Here is a 23,670-nt window from a genome sequence, read left to right on the forward strand (position 1 = left end):
AGAGAGAACACACGCACACAAACACAGAGAAATTCATACTACACTGACAAAGTGCACACATTTATATAAAGACGCTTACGCAGGCCTGCTTCATCCCTACATTACCTATACAGTGACCTCGAAAAGAGCAGCGCCGAGCGTGCCTATATTTTCTTTTCTGAAGGGGTTGTTGCATCAGAGGGATGATCCTTCTAAAAATAGCGCACGAGTCTGCAAAGCCTCTCGCTGTCTTTCTCGCCCAAGTCAATATGTATGCATGCCGAGCTCCGCTAGCTGCTACGTGTACGTATGTATATGTACCCCTCGCGCTCGTGTGTCATGTGCCATACGTATACTGCGTACATAGAGACGAAAGTGTCCGATATAAAGAAAAAAGAACGGGAAATGAAAATGACTTGCCAAGTGGGATAAATCGCGACGAAACGACTGATCGCTGTGTTGTCGAGAAAAGGAAATAACTCAATGACGAAGCTTGCGAATCGCACTGTAGTGGCGTGTACAGTTGAGAATCTCGAAAGGTAAGTCTCGAATGTAAAAAAAAAATGGAACACTTATACGTGCGTGACAAGTTATTATTTATACGTTAAAAGGCCGAATTGCTTTTGAGTGACGGTTAACCCTAATCGACGAAAAGAGGCGAAAGCCGATTTTTCGATATCGGCCTCGGGTAGCGAGCTGTTTTTACGAATTTATATTACGCCACGCCTTAATAACAGCCGCTGTATACATACGTACACGTTATAAATGTACAAGGTACACGTGTATATAGCTGCGAGGCGATGTGCGCATGTACCTGTGCGAATGTATGTGTGTCTGTGTACGTATGTAGCTGCACTTCATGTAAATCCATAACAAAATACACACGCGTTATGCGGGTATTAACGGCTTACCTGTATATAGGATGCGCATAGGATCATACACGGCAGGAAGAGAGTGGATATACATGCAGCAGTGCGTTATTTCGAGACGCCCGACGACGACGACGACGACGACGACGGGGACGCGCGCGAGCTTGCATATTTCTATACGCGCGCGTTTCACACTAAAAATGCATGTAAAGCGCGTAGAACAAGGTAAGGTGATAAAACGCGTTCTTATGACACTGGTAAAAGCTTTGCGTTTTCGTATTGGCTTACATAAAAATGGCGTATAGCGCGCGCTTACAGTACTGCAGCGGCCTCGACGCGATGCTCCGAAATGTGTAATACATGTACTTTGCCACTACGACGCGCTATGAAAATTGGCCTTTCTTTTTACGCGCGGCTCCAGCGACTCTTGGAACTAATTTTTCTAATCAAACTCGGTGCGTTCGCGTCGTGGCTGTGTGCGCCTCGTCGCGGAAAAGTAAATAAATTCGTGGCAGTGCTGCAGGGCCGATCTGTGCGCAGCCAACGAAATCCAGTCGAGATTATGGAAATGAGTGAGCATGGACTGCGTCTGCAAGGAACTCGAGAGTGCAAGTAGACATAAAAACGCTTCTATGGGATGCATGAATATTTTAACTTCTATTTTCATTTTATAATAAGCTTTCCACTATAATATAATGTCTCGCGCTTTTTATATTGGGTAAAAAAGTGTGCAGATGCAATGAAGTTTCAGCTGGGAAAAACTTTCTTCTTTTCTCTCTTTCTCTCCCAGAGCAGCGTTTCATCTGAGCGCTATTGGCTTTTTGAAAATAAACCGAGCACTTGTCAGACGCGATCGAGCTAGAGACGACGACGACGACGACAACGACGACGACATTCAATCACCAGCAAATCATCAATTTTCGCCCAAGATTTTCTCATCTATTTATACAGCCTGGTGAAACTTTAAAAGTCAAGGATATCTTCGGCACGAGCTTTTTTCCACGAAAATGTATATTTTATCTTTTTTCTTTAGAACTCTTTATATTCGGAGTACAAAATATAATACTGCAGCATACACTCACGCACACATGCGCGCAGCTTACTGGGGACGTAAAAAAAACAGCGGCGAACGAGCCCTGTAATATCGTGTTCAAATGCTGTTCTGTATAAGTGTCACGGGCACTGCATTCTTCCTCCGAGTTAATGCGCTTTGCGGCCACTTGCGAGCGCCCGGCAGTACAACTTTTGCACGCAAACAGCATTTTTAAACAATTTCTTCGACATTTTTTCATTGATTTTTTTTTCTTTTCTGCAATTTTTTTTGTAGCCACTCCTTGCTCACGCTCTCGTTCGCATTGTGCAACCTCGAGTGATACAAGTTTTAGAATTGAATTTTAACAACATACCTGCGAAAATTCTAAAGATATTGATTTTTGAGTTATTATCGTAGATACTCGTTGTGGAAATCCTCAAGAGATTCGAAAACGGTGTATGCGTTCGAAGCTTTATAATCTAACCAATATTTGTTGAATCTATGCTACTGGAGCTCAAGTAGTATTTATCCTATTTACCGTTTTCTGAAGATGTTTGTTCAATACCTCTGCACTCGTCGATGTATTTTCAATCGCAGATTTCGCGATATAATTTTTGGCTTTTCAGAATCAGTAACTCTCGGGTTTATCGATTCATAGAGTGTGAAATTTGTAAATTATCGAATCCACGTGCCGCGAGAAAAAATATCGAATAGAATTCAGGTGACCCATAAAAGCGATAAAATTGATTTATTTACCTGTCTTGAACTTTTTTCTTCTTTTAACGTATGCTTTGATTTAGAACAAACTGTCATTGACTGCTGCTTGGGAGACTCACATATATTTCCTGTCTCAAAGGGACTTCCAAAAAGCAAAAAGAGATCGGTTTAGTTAATCTAAAGAGCGTCGAAGAGATCGGAAGAGAATGATAAAAGAAGTATTGTTCTTTTCTTACAAAATTTTTAAGTAAAAAAAATAAAGTAACGATACAATATTAAAATTGTGTAAATTAAAAGCAAGAAAGTAATCATCATCTTGGTAGTGTTATTTAAATTTAGTAATATAGCGAAAAAATGCAAACTTCTTTCATAATTATCTGGGCCTAGAAAAAAATTCTTAAACTGCACTCTGGAAAATAATATACAATTAAAATAATCAACTCTTATTAAGACTATTATCGGCATGATTTTAATCTTTCCAAAAACCGCTAGTCACATTGTCATGATTATAAGTAAATTACACACTCCAAAATGAGAGACTTAATGGCTACATTATAGCAAGTATCGTTACTTGTAAGTCAATTCATATCGCTCTCATAAAAAATATATACTCCAGGTCCTTCGTGACTGCGTCGAAAGTCTTTATTAGACTATAAAGCTGCGATACTGAAAGAAAATCTCAATTGTTTCCTTCTCTGCTCTATAAACCAAGCTTTCTGACAATCAACATTATAATATTATGGGAGCTTCTTATATTTTTCAAAATTCAATGTCTCGCTGTATTCATTTACTGTAGGATATTTAGTGTTTAAAACTATTTTTTTTTCTAATAAACCAGTTATCCACACAGTTAAACATTAAACTATAACTTTTTTGATATCATAAAAGCAAGAAAGAAATGCATTTAAAGTTGCTGGCATTTAATTCTTCAACAGTGAAATTGTATTTGCAAATAAGTGAAAAAGTTTTAATAGCCAAGTTTGAAACGTTGCAGGCACCGGCATTAATAATATTAGCTATGCATTACTTGCTGAAACTGTAAGTAATATCTTCTCATTCACCAAGAGTTAATAGTTAGGTTTAATGATGCTCGATAATGCGTATGATATTAATAAATGAATTATATTGTTGAGTAGTTTAATAAAACATTCAAGGTCACGTCAGATATAGACTAAATAAAATAAGTCAAGCGTGAAAAATACACAAAAATGTATTCGATGATTATGAAAAATGTTAATATGCACAAGTATGTCCGTACTGTGTTTAACGTAAATATTTATTAAGTACATTTTTATTACGAAGTTCTGTGACGCACTTATGTTTCCGTCAAAAGAAATATTAATGTGTACTTTGATACATTTTTTTAAATGAAAAAAAAAAAGGATTTCGAGAGTAATCCCGTTGAAATTAATATAATCGCTGCGAATGCGAAGTTATGAAATTGTAATTACTTCAAGTAGATTGATGGTGTGTCAAGCGATCAAAAACAGTTGAATTATTCAATCGTGCAGTCACGCAAGGAGCTCTTGGTTTTCACCACCACCAGCACGAGCCTAGCACAGGTCGAGCTTGCAGTCGCTGACAGGAGCGATGATCAGGTAGCGCAAACACGTGCATTCTCGTCACAAAGCGCGACGCTATTCGCCGAGTTATTTCGCGAATTTCAACCGGACGAATTATTTCTAGCGTCGCGCTCACGGCTGAATAGTCGTCGACGCGCGACACGGATCGTCATAATTGGCCCCGAAGCACTGGCCTGAAAGCCCGCGACTACTCCGGACATTTAGTAGGTATATAGTATACAGTCAAGCGAACAATACACCGGAGTTTGGACTATTTCGCGAAACGGGAGATTCTTATTCGTATCTGATATACGTGGCCGTCACTCGACGCGAGTCGCGAAATTTTCGCATTTGGTAGGCATATCCGGCAACGCGGCAACTGTCCGAAAGAACTAACTCGAAACTTCACTCTAGAAACACGAAGACTATAAAATCCATTCTGGTGCGCTCAGCTCAGCCGGAAGTATTCCGTCACCAGCCAAGGATTATACATCCAGCTTTCCTGTAACAGCACTATACACTTGATATTTTTTTATTTCCTTGTTTTAATTAGACTGAAAAGTGGAAAATAATTAGTCAAGTGTCCGGAACTTGAGGGAATGGACTGCATCAATTTCATTTTTGCTCAAATAACCGCTGATGAAAAGCTTCAACTATGAACCGAGCACAAAGCTTTATTTATGAACAGTTTTTAAGATAGAATGCAATTTATCAAAACAAATGATCATAGTTAGTGCATTAAAATATGGAAGCATCGCTTCATCATTTTACTTGATTATATGTTTTATTTTAACAAAGTTTTATGAAATTTAAAAGTAAGTCTTAGAAAAAAAGCTTTGCAAAACTAAGTTTTTCGTTTTTCTCGAACTTGGTTTTCCTACGGGATTGGAGCATTGGCGCACAAGTAAGTGTTAGCATCGGGAAATTTTTAGCTCTTTCACTTTCAGCTTTTATCTAAGTATTTGTTAGACGTTTGCCACGCGTACGAACGTAGCATCTGCTGCATGTTTGTGTGTGTGTGTATGCGCTGATTCGAGGCTTCCTCGAAACTTTTCCCCGAATGACATTCGGATTTCTATTTCATCATCGAGCTTTCACGAGTTTCCCTGGCATATGTATACAACTTTCGAAACTGAGAATATACACTGTGGCTCCGACGCAGTGCACAGTGTCGCCATAATTTTGAGCTCTCTAAGTTTCTCATTGTGCTCAGAAGTAACAACAGCTCTCGCAGTAGATTTTCAACCGAACTGTGGGCAAATACACAAATATAGTTCGATATATACATACGAATATGTCAAATGTATTATGCATTCAAGTGTAAATCCTGAAGTGTATACGTATAGGTATGTATCAAGCTGGGCATTACGTATACATGACAGCTTATAGCGAGTCTTTGATAACGCGAAAAAAAAAATATTTCAACTTTTGGAAAAAGTTTTGATGTATACTGTCGCGCTTTTTTTGCGTCAGCTGATTTTTATTTTTGTAACGAGTTCATTCAAAGCAAGTTTCCAATATTTTTTCTGAAAATTCAGCACTCCCGGTTGCACATAAAGAATCATAGAGTCCCGTTACACGAGGAAAAAAGGAAAATAAAATCTGCAGACAGAAACAATGATTGTTAAATTATTGTGTACAAAGTTGAAGTATTACTTGAAAAATACGTCAATCGTGTACCTTAGAAAAGCTGATGACGAAATGTAATTTTCGAGTCCGCTATTTTTCCAGCACTTTATGCTCTGGCTCAAAGTCGACTAGCTCCCAGTTGAATCAACTGTATTTTACATATTTAACCAAGGCAGTGAACATATATAAATTTGTCGGTGTAAATTCAAACGTCGAATGTGCTTTGCTTGCACGGTTATTACTCATCTACATTTAGCTTTAATTAGAAACAAGCTCAAGTATTTTTACAACTCGATATGTTCACATATAATGGATACAAGATACAAGTTTGCATAACAAGCGCATCGATCCTCGATTACACCTATTGAGAAAAAATGTATGTTAGCAAAAAAAAGGATGAAAAAATTTTTTTAAGAGGATATAAAAAAATAAAAGCGAACGTCCATAAATATCTCAGTCAAAGAGCGCAAACTTTCTAATAAAGCAGTGGTACACGTATACTAGCTAAGTGCTTTGGAGAGTACAGGGCGCGTATACTCTATATACAAGTTTAAAAACACGCAGTCGCGCATTGTACAACGGCTGGAAAATCCAGTGACTTACGGCGCGAGTGCCCGAGTTGCTGTATGTGTGTGCGTGGCAAGTTGAAAGGTTCCCGCAGAAACAGAAAAACAGCTGGGAAGAGCTCGTAGATAAAAAAAAGGGTGGGATTGGCCATGCCCTAGCTGGTACTGCAGCGATGAGCAATGCTATAGTCCGCACCATATGTATATAATAGAAAAGCTGCGCGACGAAAGCGACCGGCGAAGCGGGCCTCGTCGAGCTACTTACGTGTAATGCGTTCGATAGAAAAGACGAGCGCCAACTTGAATCCTACATACGATAGGCTGAATGGAAAAGCTGATTCGACCTCACGCAGGTGGTATAAGTGGTTTTTTTGTAAACACGCGAACGAGGCAAGTGACGAGTTTTTTCAGCGTTTCTTCGACTCAATCTGTCGCTGCTTGCGAGCAGCGCTAGACTCGATAATCTGCGATTTCGAACAAATTTTTAACGTCGCCTCGTGTACGTATACGAAGCTTTTGTACAATATCATGCATAAAATCCAATTTCTTAGCTCTCTCGCTCTCGCACGCGTTTTCTCGCTCCCCCGCCCCCGCCCTCGCCCGCGCGCGGTATCCCGAGCTCAGCAGCATTCGCTCCCTCTCCAGTTCTCGTGCTGGATTGAAATTGAAAAACGAAGTTAAACTTGGGTACGAAAGGAAGTGGCAGCAGGCCATTAAGGGAGCGATTCGTTCATTCTCCTTGGCGCCTCAAGATGTCGAGTTCGCTTTTTATCCCTGGAATGGTCATATTTCGCCATCAATGAATCGGATCCCCCCCGCGCCTCGCCCTCGCCAGATATGCCCCCTTTCTGTGTTATTCATACTCGGATCGTGAATGGAGTAAAAAAAGCCGACTATTCCGGATTACGGTAGGATACATCGCTTCTACGCCCGCCTGTACTTTTATCAAATACTTACGGGGAACAATTGAGGGGCTGAAAGTGGCGTGTGTAAAAAGATAATTGAAAATTTTTAGCAGTTCGATATGAAATAATTCGCCATCCGTTTTCATCGGCTAAATCATTATACTTAATTGCAAAATATTAGATAAAAAAAAATATTTCACGTAACAAAAAACTTGAATTCGTAGCTGCAATGAAAAGGTAAAATTTTATATCCTTAACCCGTGAAATTTAATTCAATTACCCACATGAATTATAGATAACCTGGATAAATTGAAAAAAAATATTTTTCAACAGAACAAGCGATTTGAATAATTTAAAAGAATTCGAATGGGAATAAAATGCAAACGTACTACGAGAATGAGAAGTACTAACAATTTTGACAACGAACTAACAAATGCCGAAGTTTATCGTAAATCAGTGATCGACGACTCGTGTAGTAGTATAGTTTGCAACCGCAAGCTAGCTCACATGGATTTTCTCGTCGGTTCGCTTTTTTTCTCTCTCTTTATCTCTATTTCGCTTTCCCTCCACCACCACTTCAATTTTTACGCTCGACATCCTTGTCATCGAGCCTCGACCTCTTCTCTCTCACTTGCGCCGCTTTTAGCTTCTCCCTGTCACTCGGGTGTTGATGCTATAGTCTCCTCACAGTGAACTCGAGAGCCGCACGAGTTTATATACCAAGTCTATCCTCCTGCGATGCGGGTTTTAATATATCAAGTTATGTTACTTATTGTTTTTTTTTGCGTTTAATAAGTCGGATTGTAGAATATTTTCGTATTTCTGGTCGTTTGGAGCATTTTTTAAAACTTTTCTATTCAAATCAAAATCTTATTGAAACTTTAATGATTATATACATCCTCGATTTTAAATGTTTAAGAAAAATCGAAATTTAATTCACTATTGAAAATGAAATGATTCAAAAATCAAATTCAATTTATTAATCAGCTCGAGAAACTTTCTATTTTGTTTCTGACTTTTGTAGAAATTTCTTTACCTTGAATGTCAAGAGTTAATCTTGGTGGGTGAAAATACAAGGGGACTTAAGAGCATTGTTAATGCTAGGTTTCGTGCGGTATCTTTGTGAGAAAGAAAATAGAAAAAAATACCAAATTAAGCAATTGGTGTGGCATTGGAGCTCGAGACAATGTTTTCCGTACAGTTGCCTTTGCTCTCGGTCTTTGTGTCTTTAGGGCGCGTTTGTTTTCAATCCGACGGTTCGAATAAGAAGACGCGATAATACAGAGCAGTATCAGCAGTAACACTGACTGAAGATATTTAGCTACATAGAGTTAGATTGAAAAAAAAGGAAAAAAAACGTTAAGAGACCTCCTTCTCCATGCACTACTGGCGAATGAGGGATCGGAGACAACATAGGATGAAGGTGGAAATAGCGGAGGACTTAAACACTGATCTTATTATAAAGAAAGTGCCTTTGCCTTAACACCGCCAGTCTTTTTCTTCACAGAGTAGAAAATGGAGGCTTGATCCTCTACTTCCACTCTGAATACTGTCGAGTCTCTCAAAAGAAGTACATTTAGCCAAGTTTTTTGTAAAGAAGAAAAAAGAAGAAGAAGTGAATAATCGATTGGGCGTAAAATTACTAACCTGGTATTGGGCTGATACAGGCTCGATGTAGGTTGGGTAGACGTTATCGAGGCAGCAATGCTCCATCGCCGATTCCATGGATATATTCATACTGGCGTTGATGAAGTACTGACGATCCGTCGTCTTAATTTTATCTATAAATGACGAGTCTTATTTTAACTTTAAAATTTCTTTACTGTCAAGACGTAGCTTTTTTAAAAAGTCCTACAGGACACGATGTATTTGATTTTCGTTTAGTGATGATAATTTCAAATATTTATAAGTTTACCCTGTCAGTCATCGTTTTGAGTCATTGGCATATTAGGCATAAAATGATATACTCTCTACAATTCTAAAAACTTTCAAAAAAATGATTACTTAAAATTGTATCATGTGTAATTATGACGCAAGTATCCTATGTGTTTAACGTATGATGAAATTTGTATAACTTCTTATGTGCTTTAGTAGATAGATAGAATATTATTTTCACTTCTTTCTTTTCTCATTAATGTACATAATTGTAACAAAAGCTTTGTATGATTTAATGCAGATTTTTTCCTTTGCCAAGCAAAAAAATCTGCAGTGAATATTAAAATTTTTACATGAACTTATTATCACGAAATGCGAATTCTCCCTTGAAAAATTCATCAATTTCGTGCGAAGCAAAAGAAGATTGTGCAAAGCATATGATTGCGCTTTATGGCTCAACGAGTAATTAATTAATCTCGAAAAAAGAAGCATCACGCGTGACCTCGTCATTCGTGAAAAAGTCTACATTTCGAATTTCACGCGACACGCGCGTCAAGTAAAACCTTTTCATCATTTATGTAGAGCTACCAGCCACCCCCGGTCGACGGTGCGTGGCATTTAATACACGCCCTATATACAGCGCCACTGCTACTACTACTACTACTACTACTACTAATACTACACACCACACACACTCGTGAATTAGCTGGCATAATGCTGAATTCGTATAGTTAGCAAACTTCCTTCTCGCACTTTGTACTCGTCGCGTTATATAAGGGCGGACTATTCGCTAGCATGTATAATATATAGTTGAAGCTGCATGTATCATATTTATGATCGCCCCCGTGCACGAAGCTCAGCTAATTTGTGCTGTATTTATACAGAAGCTTGTCTCTCTTTTTGGCTTGATCCTTGTCGCTTTTTATCACACGAGTTGCTCCGCGCGCTAGTAAATTACTTTGTTGCTCTCTCTCTCTCTCTCTCTCTCTCTCTCTCTCTCTCTCTCTCTCTCTCTCTCTCTCCACGAGGTGTGGTCTCTTTTCCATTTTTTTTTCGTCCAGAGTTGCCATGAGTGCAAGGCCGCAATGATGCGGCATGTATCGTTGTTACAGATGGTCCAGCTTGGGTTAAAAGTTACACGGACGTACAATGAGTTTTTTTTCTACGTGCACGCGCCTTCGTAAATTAAAGGTGACGTAGGTATTTTTTTTTTTTGTTAGCTTTCTATCCTGGTGCTGATGCATACGTGATGGCTTGAAAATTAATTCGTCGCCGAGTTTTTTGCCTAGGCCACAAAGAAGCAAAGTAAGCCGAGCGGCATTCGTCGCGTATCCTCTGGTTTATTTCCGTAAGCTGAATTTAAATTGGAATATGTTAATTACGTCGCTTGAAATTTTTCAACTACACTAGCGGGGGCTTTTCAAACGAGCTTTCGCGTTATTACTAAACATTATTTTTTGAAAGCACAGAATCCATACAAAATTATTTGAATTAAATTTGTTGTAATTTCAAAAGTTCGAGCAAAGTTCGGAAAAAAATTCTTTTCGAACGTTAATGCAAAGTATTAGATGCGACTCAATGATCGTCCCTATGTAATAAGAAAAAATGTTCAATCAATTCATACTCTCCGAACTCTTTGCAGCAGCTGCTACGATGCTGTTTTTATCGAGCAAAAAGTAAACCAGCAACATCGATAATTAAGGTAGGTCTACTTAATTAAATGACCTCTCATAGCGTTGCACTTTCTCCTCATCAGAGCGGAAATCAGTTAGTGGCGCGATAAACTTAATCCAGTCGACTCGTGCTCGTGTGCCATGGGCGGATAAGGTGCGTCCTTAATTCGATCTCTTCTCTCCCCTGCGCGCTGCTGCTCTTCTGCAGTGCTTGCCAGGGTATACGTTCACCTATACTTACACACCCATCCCACACACACACACACACACACACACACACACACACACACACATATACGCGCACTCATCCATTTGATCGCGACGCAATTTCGACGCGCGCCTCGACGGCCCTCGAGCATTTGTTCGAGAAGTTATCATTTTTCTTTGATTTACGAGCGCCGAAGTGCAAGGTGACGAGCGTCAAAGTTCTCTGCGCGCCGAGCGCCAATGATGAGTTTCGAGTAAAAGGGATAGCGCTTTAGATATTGGTGTCCTTATACGAGCCTAGAGTCGACTGCTTTATATCTTATACTTAGCGGCATATCTTGATACGACGGCATAAAATATTATTCAGCAACTTGTGGAGATAGTGAAATCTGCACTATTTGAGGTCGTGCGTAATGGTTTCTTCATCGCGACCCTTCCGGAAGTTGCTTCGTAGATATCGATTTTAACGACTCATTTGATAGTGTTCAAGACGGCAATTTATTACCTTATTTATTATCTTGATAATTTCAAAGAATCTATAATGAGTTTAAAAACTTTCGGAAGCTTAACAGATCAAAAAGTGAGATGATCCTCTATCTCATTCTCTCTTTCTGCAAAGATAGAATAACGATTATTTGAGTTGGAAAAAAAGATTCACGCGTACACGAACTGTTCAATTTGTGATAGACGAGATCAAAGTTTATATTTGGCTACATAAATACATCTACAAACAATACGTCGCTCGAGCTATAAAGTATAATTTTCACTGTTAAAAATATGAAAGGAAGGAATATGAGGTTTCAAAGCCATTCATTCGGTACGAACTGTATGAAGTAAGAGCTCTAAAATAAACTTTTATTCTCTGAATAAAAATGATTCATAATTTTATTATTCACCTTGTGAGCTATACATATATGCAGGGTGTATAAAAAAGTCCATTCAGTCCATTTTTTCGTCAAAAAGCAACGGATGGCATTACATTTTTCGTGATACGATATTATTATTCGTACAGCGAGCTGTCCGCAAATGAGTTCGGCGAAAAAAAACCCCGGGGAATGAGCGCGCGCGTGGCTGCAAGTATATATACGGAAAATAAATGACGCAGGTATTTAGAGATGCAATTAACGTGTACCTAGATTGCATGTTCTCTTTCTCTTTCATGCCAACTGATGAGTCGAGCAAGAGCTTCTTTTTTTCGCCCTTTTTTTTCATGATGGATTGGTGTACGTTTTTTCATCTTACTCTGTGAAATGCAGCTCGCTCGCAATTTACTCCTCGTCAATTGTGATTTTTCATCGTAACCTGTGCGATGTCCATTCAAAATTTGGGTTTTAAAACATCTTCGAAGAGGCAGGGTTAAAGTTTGGGGAATAAGATTACACACGTTGAAGCCAAATTAGTAGTACCCATAGATCAGAGAGACGAGAAAGGACTGCGCTTTCTCCCCGAGACGAAACCACGAAAACGCCTCGAATTAATTAATCTTGGCTGCTTCTCTTTTATACGTACTTGTGGCATACGCACACGTACGCGTGCATACACTTACTCGTGTGTAGAAACTAACACACACACGCGAGAATATCTCGGCAGGTTCGTTCGCGGTGTGCATAGGATCGATGGAGCGCAATTTTACCCCCTTTCCGGAGGCCTCTTAATAGATTACCCGCAGGCGCAATGGTTGGCTACTGTCACGCGAGCCTGTTGCGCGCGCCCAGACTCTGGATTAGTAGCTACCTATATAATACGAGTGCCTCGCGTCAAGAATCTTGCCCGCTCCACTCGCGAGAGCGCTCGAGTGCGTCGTATAATTTATATACACGCCGAAAGAGCTTAGAAATATAAAATCCAGAGCCGATGACGGCGCGGCGCGATGAAATATCGAGCGCAGCGCGCGTCGTTACGAGCATCCTACGGATTATTTATCGCTTTTTTTTTTACAGGATTAGCTGTTTATTTATATCAGCCCTGTCTTTTTGCGATAGCAGAGCGAGCAAGTGTTAATAAACTGGGATGGCTGTGGATTAAAATTTTCAATTGAGATTGATCGTTAAATATTTTTGAAAAAAGTTTCGAGATCATCAATTCAATTAGTCGTTGAATACTACTGATAAAGATATGCATTTTGAATAAGACTTTGGGAACTGGCAAATTGACGTAGCACCGAAGACACTCGAGCCAAGCGTAATGCAGTCGTTGATAAGATGGGGATGAAACTTTCAGAAAAGTCGATTAGGAACGCTAACTATTGTTTTATAAGTGAAATGTCATGAATTGGCTAAAATAGTTCATTTTAACAGCCTTGATGATTAAACTTTGACACTTTTTTTGAATAATTGGATTCAGGGTCTTATCGTTTTGACGAAATTACATGATTTTCCTTTTCAAATGAACATGGAAAATTTTTAATCAAAAGCAAAGATAAAAAGTATGATATTTTTACAATTTTTCATCATTGTATTTACAGTTTCAATCACACTGTATTTTTCGAACACGTAAACTCTGCTGAACAAAAAAGCCCTTTTCCTTCGCTTTATCCTTTCTGTTCTAGTTTACACGATAAAGGCACACACGAAAAAAAAAAGATTCGCGTAATACTTTACGGCACGTATGGATGTAAAACAAAATTTTTGACTGTAAGTGTCAAAATTATTTTTTTAACACACGGGGCATAAAATTCGATTTCACATTTTGTTTTCCGGCAACAAAATACTTCTCTCTCTCTCTCTCTCTCTCTCTCTCTCTCTCTTTCGTAACCCCGTGTCGTGAAAAGAAAAATAAAATTTCGAAGCGTTGTAAAAAGCTTTTGTTCGCAGTGCACGCGCGCATATTTTCAATTGATCCACGCCTGTCTATCTTTCTCGTTTACAGAAGGATAATATAGTTCGTGCTCTCCAAAGACTTTGACTGACAAAAAAGATTCGGGAAAACATTTGTCGCGTTGATGGCAAAAAATGGCGAGGCTTCGTGCATGAAAATCCTGCAGTAACTTCACGATGAAAGAGTCTCTCTGTTGTTTGAGAATGAGCATGAACGTGCCCTTTTTTATAAACGCTCGGAAATTGAATCTGAGTCTTGCTGCGCGAGAGAAGTGATTATCAAAGGTAAAAAAGTCTTTTGTTATAACATATAGCTCTCTATTCTGTTATTTCGATTGTAGTAATTGATACTTTGTTCGCTCAGATTGAATAGCGTCAGCTTGTATACATCCGAATAACAGAAGGAAGAGTGCGCTCGAGCGCGAATAAGTTTAATACGTTCACACGGCAGATGAAAAAATTTTGCGGATTTCACGTGTATAGAGGAACCAAAGATTTTCCGAGGAACGCAGCACACGGGCATCTGCCACTTCGTAGATTAGATTTATCCGAAAGGGCAAAGCAAAAATTGAATCGAAATGATTATCACGATAAATATCACGTCGGGGGTGGGGAGCGCAACGGCGTAGGAAAAGCAGATCACTTGTTGAATTTCATGAAAAGTACATGAGCAATAAATCTTGGCAGAAATGCAATTTGTCCATGTCATATTTCAAGCTCTTTGGGGCGCGTTCCTTCTTTTTTTTTCTTCTTATTCTGCTTTTTCTTCTCGTGTTCTCTCTTTCTCTTCAGTGCGCAAAGCTCGCGAAGCTCGCGCACCCGTGTAAAAATAACGCAATCGCGCATAAGCGTTGTTGTTTCTTTTTTCTTTCGTTCTTTTTTTCTCTTCCAACTCTCACCGAGACCTATTTTCTTTCTTTCTTTCTCTCTCTCTCGCATCATAAGACATTCTCGTGCGCGAGCACAGTCACGAGCCGAGACCTTATGTTTCGCGTGCGAATGAGCGATGATATTGTGCCACGCGTATTTGCAGTCTGCGCCGTGTGCAAATGTATCGCTAAGGGAAATGAAAAATCGATTGGCAGTCATAACTGTTACAAACTGCAACTCGCGTTAATAACGTCGTCGAAACGAAGAAAGAAGTACTTTGTCTTTGCCGCGAGTGCGCGGTATATTTTTGTTTCACTTAACTACGTACGCCACGATCGGTATGATTTGAGCAATTTACTCGTTGAAAATTTAGCTTATCCCACCGCAGGCGTAAAAAAAGCTCGAGAAACGTCCGGCTCGATTCGAAAAAGGAAGGGGGAGGAGGCGAGGGAGGGGGCCGGGGAGACATAAAATCCTCGAGTGCGTCGTTACGATAAGACGGCATATAAAGGCAATTCCGCTCGATGAACAATAATGCGTCGTGAGCTCGTCGTCGTAGTACATATCGTACTCCCTTCGAATTCCGCTGCGCTCACACACACACACACACACACACACACACACACACACACACACACACACACATATATTTATACATTACACACATATAAGCGCATACGCAGTCACACATACACGGTATAAATCCCAGAGCGGCGGTGGCGGCCCAACTCCAAGTCTTGATAGTCGGCCACATGCATAGCCTGTGGACGCTTACGACACGTATGGAAATCGATCGCGAGATGGGCGATTATATGCGAGCAGGTTAATTACGAGGACGAAGTCGGCACAGCAGCAGCATTACCCGTACTACCGAAGGGTGAGCCAATAATGTCTGCGCAGGTGTATATAGATGTACACGGGGGGGCCTGCTGCTACTGCCGCTGTTGCTGCTAGCTGCTACTGACACTGCTCGCCGAGTACATACAATATCGAGCTCGTCAAAGTTATAAGCGAAGAATTTTCAGGCCAAGGTAAAGAGTGGAAATTACCCTGTGTGCCGTAATATGTATGTATAACATATATTGTGGGGCGCGCGCGCGCGTGTGTATGTGCCTACGTGTCATGTGTATTATTGCGGTAACATCCCTCTTTCAGCCGTATCTTTGCCGCGTCTCTTCGTGCAGTTGAATGAGAGATAGTGCGGCGCTCGTTCGACCTGTACTATGTAATGAATTGAACGGCCGGTCATCGCGCGCCAATGCCTGCCCCGTCTATCTATGTGTATTTGAGTCTGTGTACGTGTGCATTTAGGCTGTTTAGCGAAGATAACTGGATTATTTATAGGTGTGCACTTCTTCGATCGCTTCATATAGCCTCCCTTTAATCTTGCCAGCGACGAATTAATTATACCCATTACCAAATTTTTTCTTTTTTTGGGCACTTACTGCCCGATTAATGAAATATATGCGCTTTAAAAACGCGCAATTAATCAATCCAACCAAATATCTCTTGAGGGATTACTCCTCGTAAGTTACACGCTTTTTAATGAATCGTTAATATTCAATGAATGACGTTGCTTGATGGTATTTTGTTTAATTTTATTATTTTGAGATTTTCAATAATTTTGATTTTTCAGGCCAATGGCCATAAATATCTTGGCGAGTACTTATTCGAGTAATATATGGGCAAGAGTGCAGAATATGCAGTCTAAGTAAATAAATTGGGTTTTGTTTAAAAAGCTATTCATTCGTTAAAAGTGAATTAATAACGATGATGAATTTGACGTATCTATTTCAAAAACCATGTCGAGCTCTCGAGAATTTGAATGGGCAGACAGTGGAAAGTCGGTTGTTCCAGGCAACAAATTTCGCTGCTACTTGGCCGCGCGCGTCTAAATGATGAATTGCCAGTGTGGCTGGCCGTGGAAACGTTTGGGCATAAACATCGGACTTAATTAAAAAAGTCCGTGAATACATTTATGCGCTAAGCAGACGAGAGTTTCGCGCCACGGATATCAAGATAATAAACGCATTAAATGTGGAGTTTTCATTATCATATAGCGCGCCGAGGAACGAGGAAAGGGGATGCACCAAGCCGAGCTAAGTAGTGCAAGCCCGGCTGCAGTCGTACATCCAAGAATAAATATTCATAGCATTTCCATGACTTTGAGCTTCCCTCTCTTTCTCTCTCTCTTTCTCTCTCCCGATCCGCGTCTCATTAACTTGAGCTATACCATTAATCATAAAAATTAATTCTTATCTTTTTGCGTCTTGCTTGGCGTGTGTTGTATTTTTAGAATACAATTTCGAAAATAGATGAATTACAAAAGCTAAAAACAAAGTCGTTTATTGAAAATTAGCAAGCGTTATTTGTTGGCTTGAATTTCTCTAAATTTTCTTAATTTGTTCGAATAGATTTTTAAAGTGGAAAAATTCCTGAAATAAAATTGTTTTATTTTCCTATTCAAGCTAGGAAGCATATTCTACATACTCGGGCGTAAGAGAATATTGCAAGTATGTAAAAAAGCGAAAGACGATAACAAAAGAACGAAATAACGTAATTCGAATTCGATAGGCAAGTTTCAAAAAAGTATCGGTTGCACCGACATCGAAATTCCTTCGGAAACGATTTTCCATACGTGTACTACGGATAAACCCTCCATTGAGTAAAAGATAGGTCAGATAGTACGGGCGAAAAAAACGAGAAAAAAAGCTCACTTTGACATTTCATCGCTGTCAATATGCGACACGTATACTCTCTTGCTATTGTGTTTTGAGTGCGATATATACACTATGTATATCTATCTATAAGATTTAAAAAGTAACGGAAGATAAGAAGTTGTTTGTCATCGGAGCGTGAAAAAGCGTGTAACGAGACGTTTTTCAACTCGCTCTCTACCTACTTTTTTTTTCTTTTTTGTGGATCTCGGAAACGATGAAGAAAATAGATGGCAGAAAATTTGTAAACCGTCGAGATTCGATTTTTTTCTTTTTGTTCTAAAAAAAATAAGAAAAAGTGATGCACGAGGGAGTTCGATCATGGTTTCGAGCGAAGTAAAATAATGAAGATTCAACGTTGCGGGTTATTCATCCAGAAGATAGTCTCTACATGAAACGATGATAAATATTATAGATCGTGTACTCGTATGTTATAGCTTTTTTGAAAAGAAAAGAGGATTGAATCATATTTTTACGCAAAATGCGAAAATTACTCGAATATTTAAGTAGCCATAGCTAATTTTTTATTGGCTTATTGAAGTTTTCATCTGACCATATTCCGAAATTAATCTGATTAATTATAAACTTTACAATGAGGAATTAAACTTTGTTATGCCGACTTGGTAGGTTTTTTTGTACCAGTATAAAAAGATTAATAATTTTTTAAAATCTAGAAGAATGGCAATGATAAAACATGAAAAATTAAATAAAAGTTCCATCTTCATAATTTTCGCTCTTCTTATAGAACGAAGATAACAAAAACTATTCACAGAATCGGTAATTCCGGTATGGCCACAAATTTTTGAAGAGCTAATGTCTGCTTGATTTAAATAAGAAAACACATGACTATTCATTGAATTGTATTTAATAATGCAGTTCAGGTCTAATGTAAATAAAATTACGTCAAACGAACAAAATGACAGGTCGATTTTTTTTGGGTCAATTATATTGCGCTTAACACACTACCAGGATATCGAATAAATTTTCTGAATAGTTACACCGAGCGGTCAAGCACAATCTCCAATAAAACTTGCAATTTTGTACAATAGCGATGAGCAACAAATAAAACAAAGGAACAAGCGAATGTCTAATTGAAAAAGAAATGCGAGATTCAATAAAGAGCGGAAAACGTATGGGATATTTGTTATAGAAAAAAGATGAAAAAAACACAAGAGTTTTTTCTAGCCTGTAAACGAGAAGGTATAAATGTAAAAAAAGTAAGAAAATGGAATATTTATATTTATGCATCGACAGATATAATAAAAAAGTTTTGTTTCACCTGCAGTTATACGAATATATCTGGAGATAATTTTAAGGTAAATCAAAAATGTCAAACTTTTTATGGTATTGCAAAATCAAGATTGCAATTTAGCATTTAAAAGGCAAACCAAAAAGCGAGTACACGCATGGAACGTAAAATTGGTAGGTAAAATTTTGCGAGATAAGAAGCAGTAGCAGCATAATGGGCCAGAGGGTAAAATAACACACGATAAATGGACTAACTGCGGAAAATCGGTAAGCTGCTACTTTCTGGCATCACGTTTCGCTTGATTTGCCCTGTGTATATACGTGTGCAGGGCACAAGTTGGAATTCCTTTCGCATAGTCGCAGTGTGCATGTATACTTACGCAAGCACAAGTTTCTAATCTAAAAGTGACTCGTGCGAATCCGTAATGCCTCGAGACTTTACTTTTATCTGAATTTCGAGCTACAGTGGCCTCTCGCTGCAGCAAAAGCCATTCGATTCAAACATCAGATATATATTTCAACCTTACAGAAGAGCATTTCAATAAACATTCGATGTCTCGGAGTTAATGAACCTTCGCAGTCCAGGTATGAATGAGGGAATGAAAAAAGAAGGAAAAAGAAAATCTGCTCGATTAAACTCGTTGAAGATGAATATATTTGCCGAGAGCTAAAGCAAGAGAACGACTGTATACAGTGTAGACGTGCGGAGGCATGTATGCATAACCTTTGCCTCATTGACGATGAACGACAGTTTCGTTCCGTGAATTTTCCGCTCTCACGCAGAGAAGCAGGGAGGCAGTATTGTACGCGCGCCTGTACAGGAGGTCAACTGGGATGAAATAAAGCTATGTATCACCAACAGATTTGCTGGATATGACGTCTTAACGAGATGAAACACTGTTTGCACATATACACGCGGCAATGATAGCGAGATAGAGAGAGAGAGAGAGAGAGTTGATGATGGGAGTAAAAGGGAATTACTTTATTGTAGTGGACAGAGTGAATACGAGCTTACAGCGCTCGACGCTCAGAGACAAGGGAAAATATCACACCTCCCCGCCAATATTGATCTAGACGTAGTGAAGCTCTACGATCTGCGACTTCTCTTCTTCCTTATTTCCGGTTTTTTTCCTTTACCTTTTTTTACGATTTCCTTAATTAATATGTCACATTTTATCTTTCCGATAATTTTTTCGAATCAATTCCGGCCGAGACTCTACCTAGCACTGAAACGTTTCGCAATATCTATAGGAAACTCACAAGAATGCGTCTTCACAACTTTCTCCTTTATCTTTTGCTCACAAAGACTTGTTAAAACTTGGATCGTTATATACGAAACTTTTTGCTCAAAGCGTTGATTCGGCGAGCTCGCTGCAGCTGCACCCGCCCACGCACACACGCACGCGCGCGCTTACAATAACAAAGGAAAAATTATTTATATTTTTTTTTCTACCCCTGTCAATATATCACCTCAGAGCAACGACGAATTGCGATGAACCGAGCGACGTGTATACATTTTAAGCGCAATTGTATGTGTGCGTTCGAGGCGCCTGGCATCGAATTTAATTGTACAAAACGAATATATCTATTGTTTCAGATAAACTTTGGGGATATTTTTTTTTAAAGCTCATCGAATTATAAACATACACACACCGAGTTGTTTTGGAATCCGGTGTGACATAATTGAAATTCGCGCGCTGTCACTCGCAAATGTTTAGATGATACAATATGTTGTTCAATGGATAATTATCTAAATTAGTAAGTACGTGACGTGTGCGCGCGCCCCAGTATATACATACGTCTCGTTGCAGGAGCAACGCAACAACGGGTAATCGCATTATTTTATCTGTACAGGGGAATTCGACAAAACACACTCGCTTTCTGTCAACTCGTTAGAATGGAAATTTTGCGCGCGTTGTCGCAGCTGTATGAAGCTCTCGAGCATGGCCTCAAAAATGAAGCACCAAATGAGTATTATTATTACCGTCTGGGGCGCGCGGGAACAATATGAGACTTTTAGGCAAAACTTTTTCTTCGTCTTCGTATAATACGGTTCGCATGTGCGGGCGAGTAGTGCAGTAATGGCGCGTGTAACTGGTGGCTGTAGCATTTTTTGCCCCCTTACGTTATATACGAAATCTGAAACGGCCGCTGAATTTGCATTTGCCCTCGAGAGGAGAGATCGCGCGAGGGGCTAATTTCTCACTAGGGTGAAACTTTCGTTCGGACACTCAAAGTGAAACCGCACGGAGCTCTCTCTCTCTCTCTCAAGTATGTATATAATACGAGACGCGGCCAAGCAATTGTACGCGGGACCGAGCGAAAAAAGAGTACCTGTTGCGGAATTGCTTCATATAATATACGTATTGTGCGTGGGGCACTGCAACGCTCGCTCGCCCTCGCGTATTTAACATAATTTTTACGCGCGTTCAAAATGTGCAAACGATTTAGCGGCTGACGTGAAAATGGGGAAAATAATCGCTCGTCGACGTCGTCATCGTGATAATGATAATAGACGGATAAATCGATGTTTCGGGCGCGTGTATATAGCTGTGTGGGCACTAAGCGCGAGGGTCTGGAGTGCTCATGTAGCACTGGAATTTGCTGCGACTGTCACCCGCGCTCACGATGATCGAGTGTAGGGCGCGCGCGCGCGCACGCCGACTTCGATTTTTCTCGTCCGATTGATCATCATTATATATTGGTCGAACAAAGCTTTTACATTTCAATGTGTTTTTTTTCTTTCATCCTTTTTTTTTCTCTTGTTTCAACCTACGTGCGGTTTTTTCACGAGTATATCAAAGCCGCCACAACTCGCGTTGCGAAGGTAAAATCATCATTTACGCGGTGTGTCGCAGGCGAGCGAGCGTAGTAGTAGCAGCAACAGCAGTCGCGTGAACAAAAAGTTCTCAACGTGCCACAGATACTTGGTTCTGATAAACAACACTTGTAACGTTTCAATGAACGTATTATATATTGTAGCGCATAAAATACAATTTTATCGTCAAAACGAATGGCTGCAATGCGAGAGTCACGCCCTTTTTGCGCCTCGTAAATGTGGAGCAGTAAAAAGTAATTAGAGAAAAAGAAAGGGGGGTAAAAAATATTGTCGAGCACTGGCGATATATATACTGACCATGATTCAAGTTCTCGCTTTAATTCCCGGTACGGCCGATGAAGCTTCCAAAAGTGCTTGTCGTCAGCCGTGGCCGCTGCTTTTAACCCGGCATGAACGACTACTTATCTGCTCTTCATTGCACTTTTTGTTGTCACTCATTGTTGCCATTATCACTATTTGTTAGCACTATCTGCGTGGAACTGATTTTTAACCGGGACCTATGAGTACAGTGCTGCAGCTCGAGACGTACCGAACGAATTACTTTTTTTGTGGACGATACTGTGCCACGTTAGAACAGAGAAATAGACGGAAAAACGGATGAAAAAAAAAACAAAGAAAAATGTATTCAACTTCCTAGCTTATCTGTCCGCAAAAAATAGTGCTGTATACGGGAGAAATCGCGTGCCGAGAAACGAAACTGCAAAAAGGAAACAAAAAAATAAAAAGAAACAAGCGAAAGGTTCTGCGTGTGCCGGTGAACAACGGCGAAGTTTATTCGCGTTACGAGGCGATCGTGACTGGGACCGTGCCGTAGCGCCAGCACCGTCGCCGCTGCCGCCACCGACCTTTGCCTCGATAAAATAATTATCAAAAATAAATTGGGAGCACGCCCAAAAATTGCCACCAGCCGTTTCTCGTTTTATTGCTCGTTGTTTCTTGATTTTTTTTAGCTCGAGCACTGGTCTATCGATCGGACAGTTGAATAATTGAAGCTATTAAAGAACCAAGCGTGACACATTCATATTTCACTTGTTGCACGTACGTACGCGTACATACTTATTATATGTCGCACAGAGGAAAAGTCAATGCGTGCAGGCTTGAGCTTCGATCGCGCGAAACTAACGCCGTATACAACGTACAAGGCGACGACGTACCGCAAAAAGTTATTCGCGGATTACCTTGCCACTCTCGTTGGATTTTCCTGACGATGTTTGCCGAAACAGCGAGCTCGCAAGCTCGGGACGAAGTTTTAAGCGAAAACTGCGGCGGAGAACGAGCGAGCGAATGAGCGACGGGATGTGCACGCACTCGCATACACACACACATACACAGGCAGGACAAACAATGCACGCTTAGGAGCGGGCGCGAAAGGGCCGCGCCGCGCACACTTTGATTGCCAAGTTGGAGCGATCGTCCCTTTTACATAGAATAAACACCAGAGCTGCCGAGGAGAGAGACGGCCAATTTCAGAGCCCCGCAGCGAGCTTTCGGAAAATTGAGCCCCCGAAAGGGATCTGTGTCTCGCTTGCAAAAGACAAAGATGTATATTTTATAGGAGCGCGACTGCTCTTGCCGCTGCTACGGCTACTGCTACAGTGTTGCTTCGGTTGCTGCTGCTACTCGAGCTTTACTCGTTCAGAGCGAGCGAGAGAGAGAGAGAGAGGGAGGTAGAGAGAGTAAAAGCGCGCAACGTGTGGCAGCTTGCGCGCCTCGCCGCGCACTATCGGAGCTTCGCGGCTTGACGCTCGCTGCTAGTGCTGCTGCTGCTACTGCTGCTGCTGCTGCTGGCTTTGCTCCCGCTAACACACATATAAAGCCCACGCGCATGTATATACGTATATACACATCAACCCTCTCGGTCGCGCCTGCTCGGGTTTCCTCGTCGTAGTCGCCGTCGTCGTCGTTGAGTAGCACCGCCCACTGTGTGTATAGCTCTTATTGTGCCGTACAGTTATGGATATATATACAGCAGTTAGCCGTGCGCGCGCCCGCCTGTACATAAATGAACGTACACAGGCCGAACGTATCGTTTTGCACTTTTCGTTCGATGACTGCCTGTATGTATGCATTCACGTAGCGCATCCTGTCCTCGTATACCAGTTGACCCTCTGTGCAGGTTTGGCTTACATGCGGACGATTGCCGAGTGCGCAGGATATTGCCCATG

At 40.3% G+C, this 23,670-nt stretch overlaps 1 protein-coding gene across 2 annotated transcripts in view; it reads right to left on the reverse strand.

Annotated features, from left to right (window-relative positions):
- The window catches only part of LOC106648771 (dopamine receptor 1-like), an 85,969-nt gene extending 62,810 nt beyond the window's left edge, over positions 1-23,159 (reverse strand). For both annotated transcript variants that reach the window (XM_014365851.2, XM_023457733.1), the window contains exons 1-2: positions 21,803-23,159; positions 8,908-9,041 (exon numbers count right to left, since the gene is read on the reverse strand). In XM_014365851.2, coding sequence (XP_014221337.1) covers positions 8,908-8,997 — 90 coding nt within the window. In that variant the 5' untranslated portion in view covers positions 8,998-9,041; positions 21,803-23,159. The remainder of the gene's footprint in view (positions 1-8,907; positions 9,042-21,802) is intronic.
- Between the last annotated feature and the right edge of the window lie 511 nt (positions 23,160-23,670).

The sequence above is a fragment of the Trichogramma pretiosum genome, unplaced genomic scaffold (genome assembly GCF_000599845.2).
Source record: "Trichogramma pretiosum strain Unisexual culture from Peru unplaced genomic scaffold, Tpre_2.0 scaffold22, whole genome shotgun sequence".
Lineage (NCBI taxonomy): Eukaryota > Metazoa > Arthropoda > Insecta > Hymenoptera > Trichogrammatidae > Trichogramma > Trichogramma pretiosum.